General features: G+C 37.3%; 1 protein-coding gene across 2 annotated transcripts; it reads right to left on the reverse strand.

The window, feature by feature from the left end:
- Nucleotides 1-7,509: 7,509 nt before the first annotated feature.
- On the reverse strand, nucleotides 7,510-16,280 carry FGG (fibrinogen gamma chain). Of its 2 annotated transcripts, XM_001090810.5 has the most exons (10): nucleotides 15,930-16,280; nucleotides 15,791-15,835; nucleotides 15,418-15,601; nucleotides 15,205-15,298; nucleotides 13,469-13,599; nucleotides 13,034-13,167; nucleotides 11,875-12,059; nucleotides 10,086-10,363; nucleotides 8,270-8,439; nucleotides 7,510-7,728 (listed from the first exon to the last, which is right to left on the reverse strand). In XM_001090810.5, the coding sequence occupies exons 1-10, from the start codon at nucleotides 16,005-16,007 to the stop codon at nucleotides 7,714-7,716; spliced, it is 1,314 nt and encodes a 437-aa protein (XP_001090810.1). In that variant the 5' UTR covers nucleotides 16,008-16,280; the 3' UTR covers nucleotides 7,510-7,713. The 2 variants fall into 2 exon arrangements, with proteins under 2 accessions (XP_001090810.1, XP_001089651.1); XM_001089651.5 differs by lacking the exon at nucleotides 7,510-7,728 and having other exon boundaries at nucleotides 7,955-8,439.
- Between the last annotated feature and the right edge of the window lie 1,713 nt (nucleotides 16,281-17,993).

Genomic DNA, 17,993 nt, shown 5'->3' on the forward strand with positions numbered 1-17,993 from the left:
TTTCATTTTTAACTGCAATATCAATTACATAATTCATTTTTCAAGATTAATTTATCTTACCTATAATGTGCTTGATCTAGATTTACTAATTTTTTGCACTTAACACGTATTAAAACTTAAATGCTAGTTTTGAAAAGTAAAACCATTATACAGATAATCAATTGATGTATTAATATCAGCAACATAGATTCATTCTCACATTGTACCTATTAAATCCATGATATTCAGCACATTGCTAGGCTGGTTTCCCTGTGGTTCTTCTATTAACGATTGGCAAACAAAATCTGTCGGTTGGTGTTGATTTAACAGTGACATGTTAAAAACTGGAGAAATATCATCTGCAAGGCATGTGGAATTTCCACAAACAAGGAATTATGTGAAAAAAAGGGGTAAGTCAATTACCAAGATCCATTTAATTATCTGCGGTGTTTATTGGGCCCTATATTAATGGAAGGTTTTACATAAAAATTTTACTTAGATAAAATTCAACAAAAAGTTACTGAGAAAAACAGCAGAGAAACCTAAATTGAGGGACATTTTACAAAATGCATGATTGGTACACCAGAACAGACTTCCTTAATTCATGAAGGTTGTGAAAAGACAAAGAAAGACTAAGAAACAGGGAACCAGAGGTGATTAAGGAGATGTGACAGCTAAATGTGATGTGGTATTTGGATGGGGTCCTGGACAGAAAAGAGATAGTAGTGTAAAAATTGGTGAAATCTGAATGAAGTGTGAAAGTTACACAGTAGCAAGGTACCTGAGTTGGTTTCGTAGTTTTGACGAATATACTATAGTAATGTAAGACACTAACGTTAAAGAAAACTGGGGCAGGGCGTGGTGGCTCAGTCCTGTAACTGGGGCCAGGTGCGGTGGCTCATGCCTATTGGGGCCAGGCATGGTGGCTTATGCCTGTAATACCAGAACTTTAGGAGGCTGAGGTGGGCGCATCACCTGAGGTCAGGGGTTCAGGACCAGCTTGGCCAACATGGTGAAACCTCGTCTCTACTAAAAATACAAAAATTAGCTGGGCGTGGTGGTGGGTGCCTGTAATCCCACCTACTTGGGAGGCTGAGGCAGGAGAATCACTTGAACCTGGGAGGTGGAGGTTGCAGTGAGCTGAGATCACACCACTGAACTCCAGCCTGGGCAACAGATTGAGACTCCGTTTAAAAAAAAAAAAAGAAAGAAAAGAAAAGAAAAGACAAAGAAAACTAGGTGATAGGCTAGTGAATGCTGTATAGTACCTTTATACATTTTCTGCAAATAAAAACATGATTCCAAATTTAAAGCTTTATTTGAAAGCAAAAGCAGACAAATATTAAAGTTTTAAAATTATATTTCCAAACTTAACATAATTCAAATCCCACACAGCAATACCAATCTTAAGAGTAAAAAACAACAAGAGTAAAAAAAAAATTTCTTTTTGTTTTATTGTCTCTGAAGCAGTTACATATGTTATCTCACTTGACCCTTACCACAGCTTTGTGATGTAAGGAGAACAAATTATGAAGGAAAACATTTCCAGTCCAAGGTCTCTTCAATGTTAGGTCATATTGTTTTAATGTCACATTTTAACTATTTGTCCCTAAATATTTGAAAAAAGCCACTTTCATAACAGAGTGGAATCTGCCCTATTCTGTTTATCTAAGTAGAGTCAACATTCAGATTTATTTAGTGAGGATTCTCTACTTGCCTCAGTTCACCTCATGCTTTAAAGTTGCCAGTAGAAGAAAATCTGGGTGAGGAGCAGGGAAACAGGAGTGAGGGCCAAGGATACTGGATTTTGGATTTGGGAAACACATTTTTGACCCAGTTGTAAACATGACTAAATGTCATGATCCTGAATTTACCACGGTTTGTTCCTTCAAGCATTTCCCAATGAAATTGAGGTGAGCAAGAGCTTAAAATTGTGCCAGCTACCCTTCCCAGAAAGCTTTCCAGGCTACTACAGAGCAGTGTTCTGTAAGCCATGCTCGAGCCTACCATCAAGGCCCAGAATGAGCCAATGGCAACAGTACCATTTGGGCCAAAGCTCATGTTTATGATAACCATTAGTCTTTTTCCTAATTTTATTTTTTGAGTCAGAGTCTCACTATGTCGCCCAGGTTGGAGTGCAGTGGCATGATCTCGGCTCACTGCAACCTCCTGGGTTCAAGCAATTCTCCTGCCTCAGCCTCCTGAGTAGCTGGGACAGTCACACGCCAGCATGCCTGGCTAATTTTTGTATTTTTTAATAGAAATGGGGTTTCACCATATTGCCCAGGCTGTTCCTGAACTCCTGACCTTGTGATCCACCCTCCTCAGCCTCCCAAAACGCTCGGATTACAGGTGTGAGCCACTGCGCCCAGCCGCTCCTTTTTTTTAATTTAAAAAAATTTTTTTTTTATTTTGAGACGGTGTTTTGTGCTGTTGCTTAGGCTGGAGTGCAGTGGTGTAATCGCAGTTCACAGCAGTCTTGGCTTCCTGGGCTCAAATGATCTTCCGACTTCAGCCTCCTGAGTAGCTGGCACCACACCGTTCCCAGCTAATTTTTGAATTTTTCTGTATAGATGGGGTTTCTCAATGTTGCCCAGAATGATCTGGAGCTCCTGGGCTCAAGTGATCCTCCTGCCTTGGATTCCCAAAGTGCTGGGATCATAAGTGTGAGTCACCATGCCTGGTGACTTTTCCTTCTTAAAGCAGAAAATATTAACAGACTTTCGGTATATAGATCATTAGTGGAGAATAATTACAATTGATGTACACTTTTATGAAGTGAGTTAATTCTGTAACAAACATTTGTTCTAAAATAATTTGTGAAATCTCTCTCCTGAGAATCGGTATCATCAAAACTATGTTCTCTGATTTTAATGCAATAAATTTAGATAATAATTAAAAATAGTTGAAAAACTCATAAACTTTAGAACCAAAAAGTGTTCACTTCATAACCCTTGGGTTCAGAAGGAAATCAAGGAAAATTATAAAATACTCAGATTGTAGAAAGATCTTTTTTTTTCTTTTCATTCTGCTTTCAAACCACAAATTCATATATGGATAGATCTTAAAAACACAATGCTGAAATAAAAAAGTAATAAGTAAGATGAAGACTTCAGCAGTCATTCTCAAATGATTTGTGGTGAAGGACCAGTTTTATCAAAATTCTAATCAGCCACAACCAATTTTTTATATAATACAATGAAAATAATTACTAAAAAATGAAATGTTAAAAAGTAATGATATTCAAAATATAGGCCCAAAATTTTATTGTGAGATTTGAAAGATATAAAATTCTATCTCAATAAGTATAATCAGAACAAACATAACAGGAAAAAGTTTCTCCATGCTAATTCTCAATTTTTGTACTTAATGCAGAAGAGTAACAGAAGTTTGGGGACCAGTATTCTGAGTAACACTAATTTATAGCATAATGTCATTTGTATAATTTAAAAATACATACACACGCAAAAAATCCATGATTTATAAGAATGCCTACAAATGAAGAAACAAACATCAAACCTATTAAGGTGATTGTTTAATAAGGGGAAGATGGAACAAAAAGGAAATGTGAATATATAAGAATCAACCAATCAACAGAGTGACCCAGCACAGAGCAATGAGAATGATGTACTGGGAGTGTGGTAACTCAGCTTCTGTATCTGCACACGCACACACACAGACACACACATACAAACACACACACACACATGCATGCACAAACACAAAGAGATAAACGAAATGTAGTCTTTCCCACACTCTTGATCTCTTTCACCAACTTATTTATTTATTTATTTATTTTGAGATGGAGTCTCCCTCTGTTGCCCAGGCTGGAGTGCAATGGTGAGATCTTGGCTCACTGCAACCTCCGCCTCCTGGGTTCAAGTGATTCTCCTGCCTCAGCCTCCCAAGTAGCTGGGACTACAGGTGTGCGCCAACACACCCAGTTAATTTTTAGGTATTTTAATAGAGACAGGGTTTCACCATGTTGGCCAGGATGGTCTCAATCTCGACCTCGTGATTTGCCTGCCTCGGCCTCCCAAAGCAATTGTTATTTTCCTTCCACTTTGACTCATCTTACTATGTTTAACTTTTTCTCCTCTTTAAGCTACATCAAAGTGATAAGAAATCAACAGGTATGCCTATTTCCCACAGGGTTGAATATGTATTTTCTTTTTACCCTTTTCATCTGAATAAACTGAAGGTATCTATTATAAATACCTTGGCTAGTTTATACTAATTAGAATCAGAGCAAAAGAATTTTGGATCGTGGAAAGATTTCAACTATGCTGTCTATACATTTATTTTTTCATTTCTCGCTCACTTTCAACCCACCCACAGATATGAAACAGAATCTTCAGAGGTATATTTTAAAATCTTGGTATTTGGTCAGTAAGTCATCACCCCTCTCTGTTGATTCAAGAACTTTGCTCTGCAGTTGCATGGTTTGAAGTCACAGTATCACTACACCTGATATCTTCCTTTGGAGAAGCTTCCCTCTGTAGGTTTGTCACAGTGTAAGACACTACACATCTAGTTTGCACTTAGCCTCGCTACTTTTCAGTAACTAGAGTTTTTCTGTGTCCAGGAATATAAAGAGGAGGGCTTAGCAACAGTCACCTGTGATTTGAGCTGTGAAAAAAAATATAGAATGTGTCTCTGGAAGGCCCCAAACTTTTTTTCACTTAAAAGTTTTTTTGGTTGATTTCTCAACATAACCCTTTCAATTGCCACTTTATTTGAGGAGACATGACACAACTGAGTCTAGAAGGGTTTTTCATGCTTTAGTTCTTACTGTAGCCCTTCAGTGCTCACTGTTGGATATTAATAACTAAACAAGTCGAATTTGGAAATTCATTTTTTTTTGTCTCTACCTCACTGGGTTGCAAAGTTAACCACAAAATTAATATGTACTCATTATAACAAGCCAAACAATGCAGAGATATCTAAAGAAAACATTAGCAGCAGCCCCTTTCTACCAATGAATGCTGGATTGTTCAACATGCAGATCAAGCTTGTACTCAGGATACCTACAAAAATCAGGAGACTCCAAAATGTTTTTGAAAGAATGCCATATTTGATATTTCAGAAGAAGCACTGGACAAGTAATCATGGGAGACATCAGGAATCTTTAGACTTCTTTATATTTATTTTGTGTTTTAGTATTTTTTTGTTTTTGAGACAAGGTCTCACTCACTCTGTTGCCCAGGTTGGAGTGCAGTGGCACAGTCACGGTTCACTGCAGGCGCAATTCCCCAGGCTCAAGCGATCCTCCCACCTCAGTTTTCCTGGTAGCTATGACTATGGGTGTGCACCACCATGCCTGGCTAACTTTTTTTGGTATTTTTTATGGAGACAGTTTTACCATGTCACCCATGCCGGTCTTGAACTCCTGGGCTCAAGTGATCTTCCCACCTTGGCCTCCCAAGTGCTGATTACAAGCGTGAGCCATCAATTTTCATGTAATTATATATTGTAGATTGGTTGAGAGGAGAACAAGTATGTACAAATAATGATATATGTCAAGACTATATTTTGTTCATAAAGTATATGTATATATAACTTTACATAATTTTTATTTTAGAATTATTTTTACATCTTAAAATTTCACTTATTTTGTAAATATTTCCAGTCATAAAAAGCTATTGTGCTTATTATGTAATCATTATATTCTATTTTATTTACTAATAAACTATCTTGCCTGTCCATTCTTCCACTGTTAAATGTTTTCTTAATTTCCTACTAATATGAAATTTATGTCTATATTTTTATTTCTGTACATAACTATTTTCTTTTTAAAAAATGATTTTCTTGGGATAAATCACTGGAGTGATATTGCATGAAAACTCATCAATTGTTGTATATCTCTTCATAGCTATGACCAAATTGCTCACACAAAGAATTTTATAGATTCACAAAGGGTAAACTGTATGCATTCTGTGTTTAGAAGTGGTTTGGAGGATGACGAGTCAGTAGCAGGTGAGGCTGGATGTAAGAAAGGGAATAGGAAGTAGGTGATTGCCCTTATCCACGCAAGAGATGTGTATCTCAACTACAATGGTGATAATTAGTATAGAGGAAAAAAGTGAATATGATAAATATTTAGGAGGTGAATTCAGCAGACTTGATGAGTAATTGGATATAGGGAGGTAGAAATTGGATATGGGGAGGAAGATTGGAGGATGAGTCACTGTTTTTTTTTTTTTTTTTTTTTGCATTTGAGGACGGACGGAATAGAACAGGTTTGGGAGAGTGGAGAATACTGAGCATACCATGCACTATATCCCCAAATCCAACATTTCCTTGTGGCTACCACAAGGAAAACACTCAATAAATGTTAATTGAATAAATGCTTCATGCATACATGTATATATGAAGGCTGCAAACAATGAGTCAATGTTTCTATTTTCCAAAGCCTCCCACGTCTTCGATTGTATATCTAGAAGCTGATTGACTGTTTTTATCTCCTCAATAGGATGTCTTAAATTCAGCACTCCTGATAACAAGAAAGTGAAAAGATTAAGAAGGAAATTGTGGGCCTGGTATGGTAGCTCATGTCTGTAATCCCAGCACTTTGGGAGGCCAAGGTAGGAGGATCACTTGAGGCCAGGCATTTGAGACCAGCCTGGGCAACATAGTGAGACTCTTTCTCTACTCTAAAAAAAACAAAAATTAAAAAAAAAAATTAGCCAGGAGTGATGGTGCACTCCTGTAGTCACAGCTACTCAGGAGGCTGAGAAAGGAGGATCACTTGAGCCCAGGAGTTCAAGGCTGGCTGCAGTGAGCTATTATTGTGCCACTGCATTCCAGACTGGGTGACAGACCCTATCTCTTAAAAAAAAAAAAAAAAAAAAAGGGAAAGAAGAAAGAAAGAAGTATGGAAAGAAAGAGAGTGCAAAGCCAAAGCCAAAGCTCAGGACTTCAGGACAACCAGACCCACCTCTCATAAAATTAGCCATTACTTTCCACAATCAGCCTTATGCTAAGTTATGTAGATTTAGCTATTCCTTAGAAAGTTGGTGAATGAACCTGAACTCAGGCTGCTGAAAAGTCAATATCCCTGAATCACAAGGAAGAGATGGTTCCATTCAGCTCACCTCATGACTAGTGAGGGATAGGGCAAATGGTTCCCTACAGCTCTCTGCTCTGAGCTGCAGTTCTCTCAGAGTCACCAGGTCCCACCACAGGTGTTTGGAGCTAAAAGGTTCTGCTGGGAGAATCCCCAAGCAGCTTTCCTGTCTCCAGCTGCACTTTGGATACCATGCATCTTAGTTGTGTGGCTGTGACTCCTGCTTAGTGATTACGCTCTTGTATAGAATATTGTCACTTTGGGTTGCTGTATTCTCCTGTATTTGCCCTGTATCTCCTAGAGGGCAAAAGCCATAATTGCTATTTCCTTTGTATCTCCCAAAGAGTTAGGTATAACGTTTAGCATAAAATGAGGACTCAATTACTACTGATGATTGCCCAATTGTAATTAGTAAATTGGGGAAAAGTGGTGGTTTTTAACGGTCAATAAAGGTATCATGTATCTAGTCTTAGGAAACAAAAGGTTTATTGAAATGCACGTAGATAAATTATCATCAGCATAAAACTGTTATGGAGTTTTCAACATGGGGTCTTTTGCTCTTAAAATGAAGTGAAACTTTGTAAGTCCATTGTCCAATAGGAAAAATATTATATCTCTCTGTTCAGATAAAGTCCTTTAAAAAAGTAAATCTCTTTTGAAATGGTCTTTTAAACATCTCCAGCCTGTGAATATATAACAAAACAAAAACCATATTAATAGATATAATTTTCTCCATTTAAAAAGAAGAATTAAATAGGAATGATTTAGGGGTAATAAACAATGAAAATACCTAGGAATTCGAAACTCTAAAATTTTCTCCTATTTTGTTAAGTACATACTAAAATATTTGATATAATAAAAATAATTTACCAAAACAAAATAAATGACAAGTGGTCATAACAATGCAAATAAAGTCAATCATTTTATTATTATACATTTAGGAACAAAGTTGAAATATTGTCTCCTCAAATAAACAATTTTTAAATAACTCTGATGTCAATAATTTGGAAATACAGTCCTAAATGAGTTTTAATGTCCATTGGAGGCTAAATATCTTTAATAGAAGACTTGAAATCAATAAATATAGTAATAGAAAATAGGAAGAAACTTTCAGAGAATTTCTGAAACTTTGTGGGTCAACAGAAATTAGCAGTTAATTTTCTACGAATCATCCTCAGGGTAAAATGAGTCATATTCTGTTTCCACAGGGTGCTCTTGTCTGACCTGTTTGGCTCCCCCCAGGTGGTGTTGCTGTCCTTCTCCAATGGTGAGTCTGTTGAATGGGATTATCTTCATAGTGGTTTTCTTCATGGAATACCACCGGGATTTCCAAGTGGCCCAAATAATTCCATTATCATAACCATTAGGAGTAGATGCTTTTGAGTAAGTGCCACCTAAAACAAGTGGTAGATGTATATATCATTATTCTGGAATCCTTTTACCTCTGCAAGTCTGTGAAGAACTGTCTATTACGAAGTGCATTGTCAGTTACATAAAATTTATAGCGTTATCTGCTAACTAAAAATGTCCCCAAAGATTCCTAAAATCTCAATTTATAATTAAAATAAACATATTATTAAACAACATCTGTGTTGTGACTCATGGTCACATCCACACTTTAAATTTATTCACTACTAGTAGGACTAGAAGCTCAAAGTTCCCTGATTGGCCTCTTTCTCTAAGCTTATCCATCCTGGACTCTGCTACTGCGAACCATCTTTACTCAGGCAGGTTAGAAGAGAAGAAGCCACCAAATTCCCGATGAGGTCATCTCAGGTTATTTGAAAGCACAATTTTATTGGTTAATTGAGGAGCTTTAGGAAATGGTTCTGGCATGTTATTTTATGTCTCCATTATAAAGTGCAACCTCCATTGATTTGCCTTCTCCTTGTCCTACAGAAGCAGATCTCGTGTAATTTTGTAAAGGGCTTGTCAGAGCACAGCACTGGCATGAACCACAGCTCTGGCATGGCTCCCCGGGTCACACAGATCAAGCATTTTCCCTTAGAGTTTCTTCTCATTATATGGTTTGTGAGTGCAGAGATAAGTTATGTTTCTCCAATTTAAAAATGTTGTGAAAAACAAACTGTTACTTTAAATAAATTTTGCAAAGTTTCCTAGTTGGTGATTGGCTAGGACATCAGGAGATAAGGTTGCTCATCTCAGTAGATGAGGAGACTATGGTTTGCTACTAGCCTGGAATGGTTTGGAAGACTGGTTTCACTCATTTACCCAGCAGATATGTGTGAGGAAGCCCTACTGATGCTGAACAGGTCTGGTCTGGGTTGTTTGGCTTTCCCCAGGTGGTGTTGCTGTCCTTCTCCAACAGAGAGTCTGTTGAATGTAACTATCTTCTTAGTGGTTTTATTCATGGAATACCATTGGAATTTCCAGATAATGCTATTATTATAATATGGATCCTTTAGCATCGGTAAGGCTTCCCCACACATAACTGCTGGGTAGATGAGTGAAACCAGTGTTCCAAACCATTCCAGGCTTATAGCAAACCATAGCCTCCTCATCCAACCCCCATCCTAAAATAAGTTTCTACTATCCTCGGACTGGTCTCTTCTCTCAAGCTTTCACAAACCTCTGCCCTTACCAGTATTTGCCTGCTCTTTATTCCGTTCCTCCAAACACCTGCTCACTGTGTGTATCTGACACAAAGCTCATGGGAAGCCAGGTTAATATGTGAACACGCATCCATATAGTAATGTTAATCTATCCAGATCATATATGTGGTATGTCTAAAGGAGATAACACAACCCCACAGTGCCAGCTATGATGGTGATAGTTTCAGGTATAATGCCAAGCTACTGGATATTTTGCAGCAGGTGTATTTCTTTAGGAGGGCTAATTTTACGCATGAACTTGGTATTATTCACTTCCAGTTTCAAAGAACTTAGTTGAAATAAAGAGGCATGATAAAATCCCTACTATCTTTATAAATTATTCTTCATTTCTTTGTATCTATTTATTATTTTTTATGAAAATACTATATATTATACATTAATTTGGAATCTAAGAAAGGAAAACATACCTTGGTAATAAACTCCATTGAGGTGGCCAGCATGACACTTGTTCATCCACCAACCAGATCCATCCTGTTCAGCACAGTTGCCTTCAAACTTATCATTGTCATTGTCCCAGGTACTGAACTGCATGCCATTGTGGGATGTGAAAAACTTGTCGCTAGGATCGTCGCCAAAATCATAGCCATCAAAGGCATCTCCAGCATCTCCACCAGCAAAGTAGGCATATGTTAGGCGGTACTTGTCAGCTTCAGATCCCACCTTGAACGTGGCATAGTCTGCAGTACTGAGAAGAGGGAAATACAACCATTACATGCTGACCCTCCTCAGGGATTTCAGAATTTCCCTCTTTTGTAGGACAGTTCCTTGGAATTTTTGACTTTGTTTCTAAGGCTGAAATGTGCTCATCGAGTAAAGTCTTTTGCAAGTCCGGCAAGAGGCAATGGATATGTGAACCAGTCCACAGCTCATTAATACTACCCGGGATGGGCCAAAAAGCCTTTGAGGCATCTCAGTGAAAACTAATAATTACACTCACTTGAATGCTTTTTTGCTTGTTTCATTCTAAGATCAAATCCAGATGTGTGGATGACTCTAATTTCATATTTCCTACTTTTATTGAAATGTTGTGCATTGCACACACATTATCATAGATCACACAAATTATCTGACGGTGAGTGACCCTTAATTATTGCACTAAACTTGAAGGAGGTACAGTTCCATTAGCCACTCTCACCACCTGAAGCGTTAGGTGCTGCTAAAGGGATTTTCTTTCTCAAATCAGTGTGGTAGTGGCAAGAAGGAGAGCTTCTGAGGGCATTACACAATCAAAGTCTTCCCTGTGTGGTCCAAAGCATGTGAGCTGAGGAGTTAGAGAGATTCTTTCCTGGAAAAAATTGTGGGGCATAATTCTATAGAGTGGAGTAAAAAATGGGCCTTAATGAAGGAACAGAAATTTCCGGAAAATATTTAGCCTCTTTTCTAATCTCCAGTAACTGGGAAATGGAAGGTCCTTTCCTAGAAGAAGGTCTACTGACTATAGCTGGATTAAAAACCAACCAAACAATAAAAAAAAAATCCATATGTTTGGAGACAATATATTTCACTATTCCTTAAACATAACAAGAGGGTTGGATGTTTTTCTGCATTTTAATTAGGTAACAATGCTTAAAACCTTCAAATATCTCAAGCAAAAAGAAGCCTCTAGATCACCAAAAGAGCTAGCTGCTTTAATTTTAGGGTAGCTCATGATTTGACAGAATAAATGGCCATTAAGGTGCTGGGAAGTATGAAGAGGCTGTATTTGCTTTTCAATCAGGATAGTTGTTAAGAGGACAGGCTCTAAAGTTAAACTACTTGAGTTCGAATTCTACCTCTACCACTTATCAGCAATGTGACTTTGAGCAAGTTAATCTGTAAAATGGGATTAATAATAATACCTGCTTCATGAAATAGTAATTTAGACTAGATAAAATTATAATTTTATGCTCAGTTTAAAAGTTAAAAGTTCAGTATGCTCAATTTAAAATTTAAAAATTCAGATTAAAAGTTCAGTAATTAGCTATTATTCTGAACGGTGCCAGGGTAATTAGATTGTACCAAAACACTCAGATTCATCCTGAGTAGAATTTACCTTTTTGGATTGCCCAGGAGCCAAACTGACTTCTGGAGAAAATGGTGGCTGGATGTGCTGTTTGCATTTGTCAGGCTGCATTTGCCATTGTCTATTGACAGTTGGAAAGTGCACATTCCAGACAATCTTTACAATAAAAAGTTAGAAGTCATTTCAAACATTACCTGGTTCTGCCATTCCAGTCTTCCAGTTCCACTCTTAATGCATATGGGATGGCAGACTGTGTGCTTATCAAATGAATCTTCTCATTTCCCAGCCAAAATTCTGTTGTGCCAGTAGGAGACAGATGTCCAAATCCTTCCTTATATTGAATCCAGTTTTTCTTGAAATCCACACTGCCATCAAGTCTCTAATTACACATTTGCATGGGCAAAAGGAGAAAATAGATTATCAATGCATGTAAAGAGAATGCTACCAACATTTTGTCAAAAATATGGAGCATTGGTTCTATCAACTCAAAACTAAGTGACCTTGGCCAAGCTACCTAGGTTTCCTTATCTATCAAATAGGAAAATTGATGCTTACTTTTTAGGGTTGCTGCAAGGCTCATGAGAGAGAATATATGAGAAATACTTAAGAGAGTTCCTGGCACATCATAAATTCTAAATTAGTGGTAGTATTGAAAAGATACCTAGATGACTTCAGAACTCTGACTGGATATTACTGATTCTTACACTTATGATGGAACCTATTGCTCAATTGGTGTCTGGCAACTAATGCTTCCACCATTCACTCCCTCTGAGCACCCCCTGTAGGAACAGTTGTAACAGTGGCGGGAGGTAAACAGAGGGTAAAGGAGTCAAGATTCCTAGTGGGTATCAGCAAGTGGCAGATGCAACAAAGGTTCCTTGTCTTGGGGCAGCCCAACTGTGTCCTCTGGTGTGTGAAAGGGTGGTGGTGGTGGCGGGGTGAGGGTGAGGGTGTTAGGCTTCATTGTCTTGTAATGGGCAACCTCAGGTCTTGACCTACCTGACAAAAGAGCTTCCTTCTTTTTCTCTGTCACTGTGGTACTGATTATGTGCCATCATGAATCTACAAAGTCAGTGCCAGCACAATATAGTCGAGCCACAAACTCTGAAACTATACCTCCTAGGTTCAAATGCTGATTCTGTTGCTTATTAGTTAAGTGGTCTTGGGCAAGTTATTTAACTTTGTGTGCCTCAGTTTCCTTTTCTGTAAATAGGAGTAACGGAAGTACCTTCCTCTTAGGGCTATTGCAAGGATTAAATGAGCTAGTGTTCACAAGGTGCTTAGAAAAGTATCTGCCATATGGCAGGAACAATGTAGGCACTTATTAAATACACATGGTGAGGAAAAAATTACCTTCTGTAACACAGTCCATCCATTTCCAGACCCATCAATTTCGCAGTAGACTAAGAATTGCTGGTTAGCTTTCAGAGGTTTGATAAAGTAAAGCCCGCTCTGTTTAGCTCCCTTATTAGCAATGTCTTGACAATCTGGAGAAGGAGAATTGACTTTTACTGTGGTTTGAAATGTAAGTAAGACTGTGCCAGCCTTGAAAAATAGTCTTTAACATGTAGTAAACTATTCATTTTCCAAGAATAATTTTCTTTCTTTTCACATCACCATTCCTTTTAAACTCTTTTTTAGCTATTCAAGAAAGGTCTAGACAACTGAAATTCTTAAACTTAATGGGTAGCCGCTTTCTAAACTATTCCTATACATTCTAGTACATACTCTCTCCTTTACGTTATTTACTTTGATGAACCTAATCCCAATATAACCTTCATCAGTTACCTTTCCCAGTGATATCATGGATTTGCACCGTGTCTTTGCAAGGTTCCTGGCACTGTTCTTCAAGCTGGGCCACCTTCTGTTTCAGGTTAACAATCTTTTGATTATTTGTATTGTATATTTCCTGCAAAAATCTACAAACAAAAACATAAGATAACAAAAATGAGAAGACAAAAATAAGTATTCCTTTCAGAAGAGTAATTTTGTATTTTCTTTGGAAACTGCTAACTAAATATTTTCTCAAGAATTACTTTCTGATAAATTATTACATTCTTGGGGAAAATGTAAAATTATATCACTAAATTAAGATGAATTAAAATTATAAACTTTTTGGAAAAAAAAAAAAAACAAAAATCAATCAAAACAGGAATACAATGTGAACCTGAATCTTTTCACTTAGAATGGGGCATATTGTTTCAACTCCAAACACAAAGAACAAAGTCCTTGTCAATAAACAAATGTCATTGATACTTTGCTTTTTACTTTATGCATAAAGGGCAGCAGATAGCAACTGTGATGAGACTGGTTAATAGGAACACCCCCTTTTGCTTTAGAAGCAGGAAAGGCTCAGTTCAGTAATTCACATGTGCTGAAGTAGTATACCTTTCGCATGTGGATCTATTGAGGTTATACTTACAAGCTTCAATCTAAAATATAACTTACACAGGGAAAGGACCTGGAACGTTATTTTATGTAAAATAAAACAACAGATACTTCCCCTTTCTTCTTTAGTGTTTCTGGTTACATAGTTTTGAAAATGGACTGGGGGCAGTAAAAATCCTACTTTTGTAGTTACTTACAGGGTGGCTTGTAAATATTCAAAAATGATAAAAAAAACCTGTCTACAATGCATAAACTGTTCTTTCTTTGAAGTAAAAAAGGGTAGACAAATTATTTGTCCACGTTTTCCCTCTACTTTGTCTTAGGCAATTTCTGTACAATAACCTCCTTCAACTTCAATGATGGACAATAACAATGCAAGTAATAATAATAACAATAATAACAAGGGCCCTCTGATAGCAAAAAGAGGAGGAATCTTTCCTGGGCCATTCTCCCTAGCTACTATTTATCCCAATTTCTCAAGCTGCTTTGAGAAAAATTTAGAAAAAAAAATTGGGGAAAAATATTAAAACTGTATCTGAAACCTTGTGTTCAGAAAGTTTATGAGTCCCTGAGAAGCTGTTACCAGAGACATTCACTTCCAGACGAAGGGAAGAGACTGTGCAGGTTCATTCTGCAATGATCAACATGAGCTTTGCAATGTTTGCTACACTTAGTCTCTTAAGACATGTTTCTTCCTGCTCCACCTTCAATATAATTGACTTTAGGAGCCCAAATCCTTACTATGCCTCTGCTTCCTGATTTTTTTTAACCATCAATTTGTCAACATTTTTATAAAAAGGATTTGTTTTCAGCACCCAAATTCCTATGAGGTTGATTTTATGTTGTAAGATAAATGGGGGATGGGGAAAAATTTTTCGATAAATATGGTCAAACTAGCATTTGAAGACATCTAGAACTTCTTTCTCCAATGTGATTATTAATAAGCAATTATAACCCAGTATAATTTATATTGCACTAAAAACTTCTATCTCCACTATGTTCAACATAATCAGGCATAATGCCACTGGGATATTATAAATGGGGAAAACACATTAAAAATTACTTTTACTCAAGTATGGAATATTAAATAAAAATTAAATCAGTCTTGCAGAGTAAATTGAAACAAAAATCCTTACCGAATACTTGCGTCATGTGTTAAAATCAATGCTTCATATTTCATAATTTCTTCTAACATTTTCCTGGATTTCAGAGTAGCAGTGTCTATCGTATCTGTAATATAGGATCAGAGACATAAAAATCCTTAAGCAAATAGAACAACTAAAACAACAGCAAAAGAACTTCGCAGATTATTATTCTTATTTTTTGGTGAGTAGTCTTTATTTTCTCACTTGGTTTTGATGATTCATCAGGATTATAACTGAGTTGGATTGCTTTTATCAGCTCTTTGACTTCTGATGTTTTGTTTTCAACTTGATGTAAGATGTCTTCCAAAGACTGTAGATCCTTGTCTACTTCGGTTTGATAAGTAGACAGGAAATCTGCAATGCCACAGGTAGTTGGACAATAACTACCCTGAAAATACAACAGTGATTAAAAATGTTGACAGATGCTACACTTAAAATCTATTAAGAAAAATAGGTAAAACCTAGACTATGTTTTTAAAAAGTTGCAAGTGCCAGATGATATTTATGAGGGAATTATTTCTATTCCTCTGCCCCTCTCCAGTTTACACACAAAGGGAGAAACATAAAAACTACTTACGAATCTTTCATCTAAGATGCAGCAGTTGTCTCTGGTAGCAACATACTAAAAGAGAAAAAAATACAGAAATGTCACTAGTTTATTATCTGCTTTATTTTCCAGCTCTCCATTTAAAACGTTTTGTGAAGAGCACACTTACTGCCACACATGTTGAAGAGAGAAATAAAAGAGCATAGAAGTAGAGAATTAAATTCCGGGGCTGCAAGGACCAACTCATGATGTCTGGGTGCTCGGAGCTCCGAGCCTTGTAGCGTCAGCACTGTCACCTCTCAGGCTCCAATTGTCCCTTTATGTAAGCTCCTGGGACAGCCAGGACTGCAAGTGGCTGGAGCTGATCACGGGACCTCCTTACCAGAAGGGTGGGGAGGTCTTTCCCGTTCCTTTTTCCTCATCCTGGCCCGCAATCTATACTGTCAGGTTCCCAGATTTTGCACAGAGGTTGAAGCTCCTCCTTTTTGGCCCAGCTCAAGTTTTTTTCTCTGATCCAAAATTACCTGCAAAGGCTAGTGAAGCATTATCCATTGCTGTGAGGAGGAGGGCAGTCCTGGAGGCTGTGTGGTGCAACTTCTTCCAGTACATGGCTGAGAGCAAACAGATCTGACCTCGAACTGGGCAAACCCAGTCTATCCTTAAGATGGAGCCTGCTGCCATCACCCAAATTACTGAAAGAACTTTCTCAGTCTAGGGATCAGTTAACATTATTATTTTTAACCCGTGGCTGTGACAGGAGGAGACTGACTTCCCCATGTCCCAGTACACTATTCCCAGGAACGAATGACCCAGGAAATACACTCCTGTCCCTCTGTGTTGACCATGTTCATAGGCTCTCAGTTTTTAGGGAGCTTTCAAGCTCAATCTTCTCTTTGTCTGAAGATGGGAGTTTTTAGGGAGCTTTTGAGCTCAACCTTCCCTTTGTCTGAAGATGGGCATGGCACCCCATCTGCCACAGAGAGAAAAGAGCCAGGAGCCCACTTCATTGTTCCTGTGGTTCCATCAAGTTATCTCAGAGGAGAGAAAAATCCACCTCCCTTGTATCTGAGGAGAGTAGAGGCATAGTTGAAGGAAGAGGGTCAAAATGAGATGCTGGAGAGGGGCTATCATCTCTGTTGGACCCTTACAGTGTCCTTGTGTTTGGGAAAACATATCTGTCATCACTGCCTATTGAGACTTATCATTGTGGATTGCACTATTATTAATGTCTCTATTTTTGGTTATCCTTCATTTCTTCCTCTGGAACCAAGCTTATTATAAGTTTTGATGAAATACATTAGTGGGAGAAATTCCTCCAGTTTGAAAGAAATACTAATACTTTAATGTTTAATTTTGTCTTTACAAAGGAATATTTATGTGACTCAAAAACAAAGATAAATGTTCACATTCAGTAAAGAATCAATAATTATAACAAAATGAACACATCAAAACCAGATTTGTTGCTTTTTCTCTCCTCCTTAATATATCTCTCTCTGACTTAGCAGTTATTGTCAATCATATCACCATACCACCAGCCAATTAAGTCTCACAATCTTTCTCATCCATCTTTTTACTCAGCTGATCAGTTGTCAATCATGTCAGTTGAATTAAACATTAAAGTGTTGGTATTCTTTCAAACAGCTCTACCTCAGATAGTGTTTGTAGCAACCTTATATTACATGTATACATGCTGTATCCACTGCATTAGATTGTAAATTGATTTCTATGGCTACGGTGTCTAACGCATATAGCTATACTTAACATAGTTGTAGTTAAAACTCAGTAACTATGTAATGACTTGAATCAGTTGCCTCTGTGAAGAAGTATGGGATGCAGAGGTGGAGGACAGGGTTGGAAAAAAGGTTTCATTTTTCTCTGTAAACATTCTATATTTAGAATTTTGAATGTATATAAATATTATCTACTAAAATATATATATAATCAAAACATGTAATTATTGACCATTCACAAAGATTTACATAGTACACTGATAATCACATCTTGCTAACTTTTTAATATGATTTGAATATGAAAGGTAAGTCAGGCATTGCCTTTGCCTTTAAGAAGTGTATAGCTCAATTGGGGAATGTACAAATAAATAGTTGTTAAGAGCTCTGGAGTCCATCTCCCTAGGTTTGAATCCCATCTTTACAATTTACTGACCATGTGATTCAGTACAAATTACTCAATATCCTTGAGTTCTATTATCCATGTTAGTAAAAGAGAGATAATA

Source organism: Macaca mulatta, chromosome 5 (genome assembly GCF_049350105.2).
Source record: "Macaca mulatta isolate MMU2019108-1 chromosome 5, T2T-MMU8v2.0, whole genome shotgun sequence".
Classification (NCBI taxonomy): domain Eukaryota; kingdom Metazoa; phylum Chordata; class Mammalia; order Primates; family Cercopithecidae; genus Macaca; species Macaca mulatta.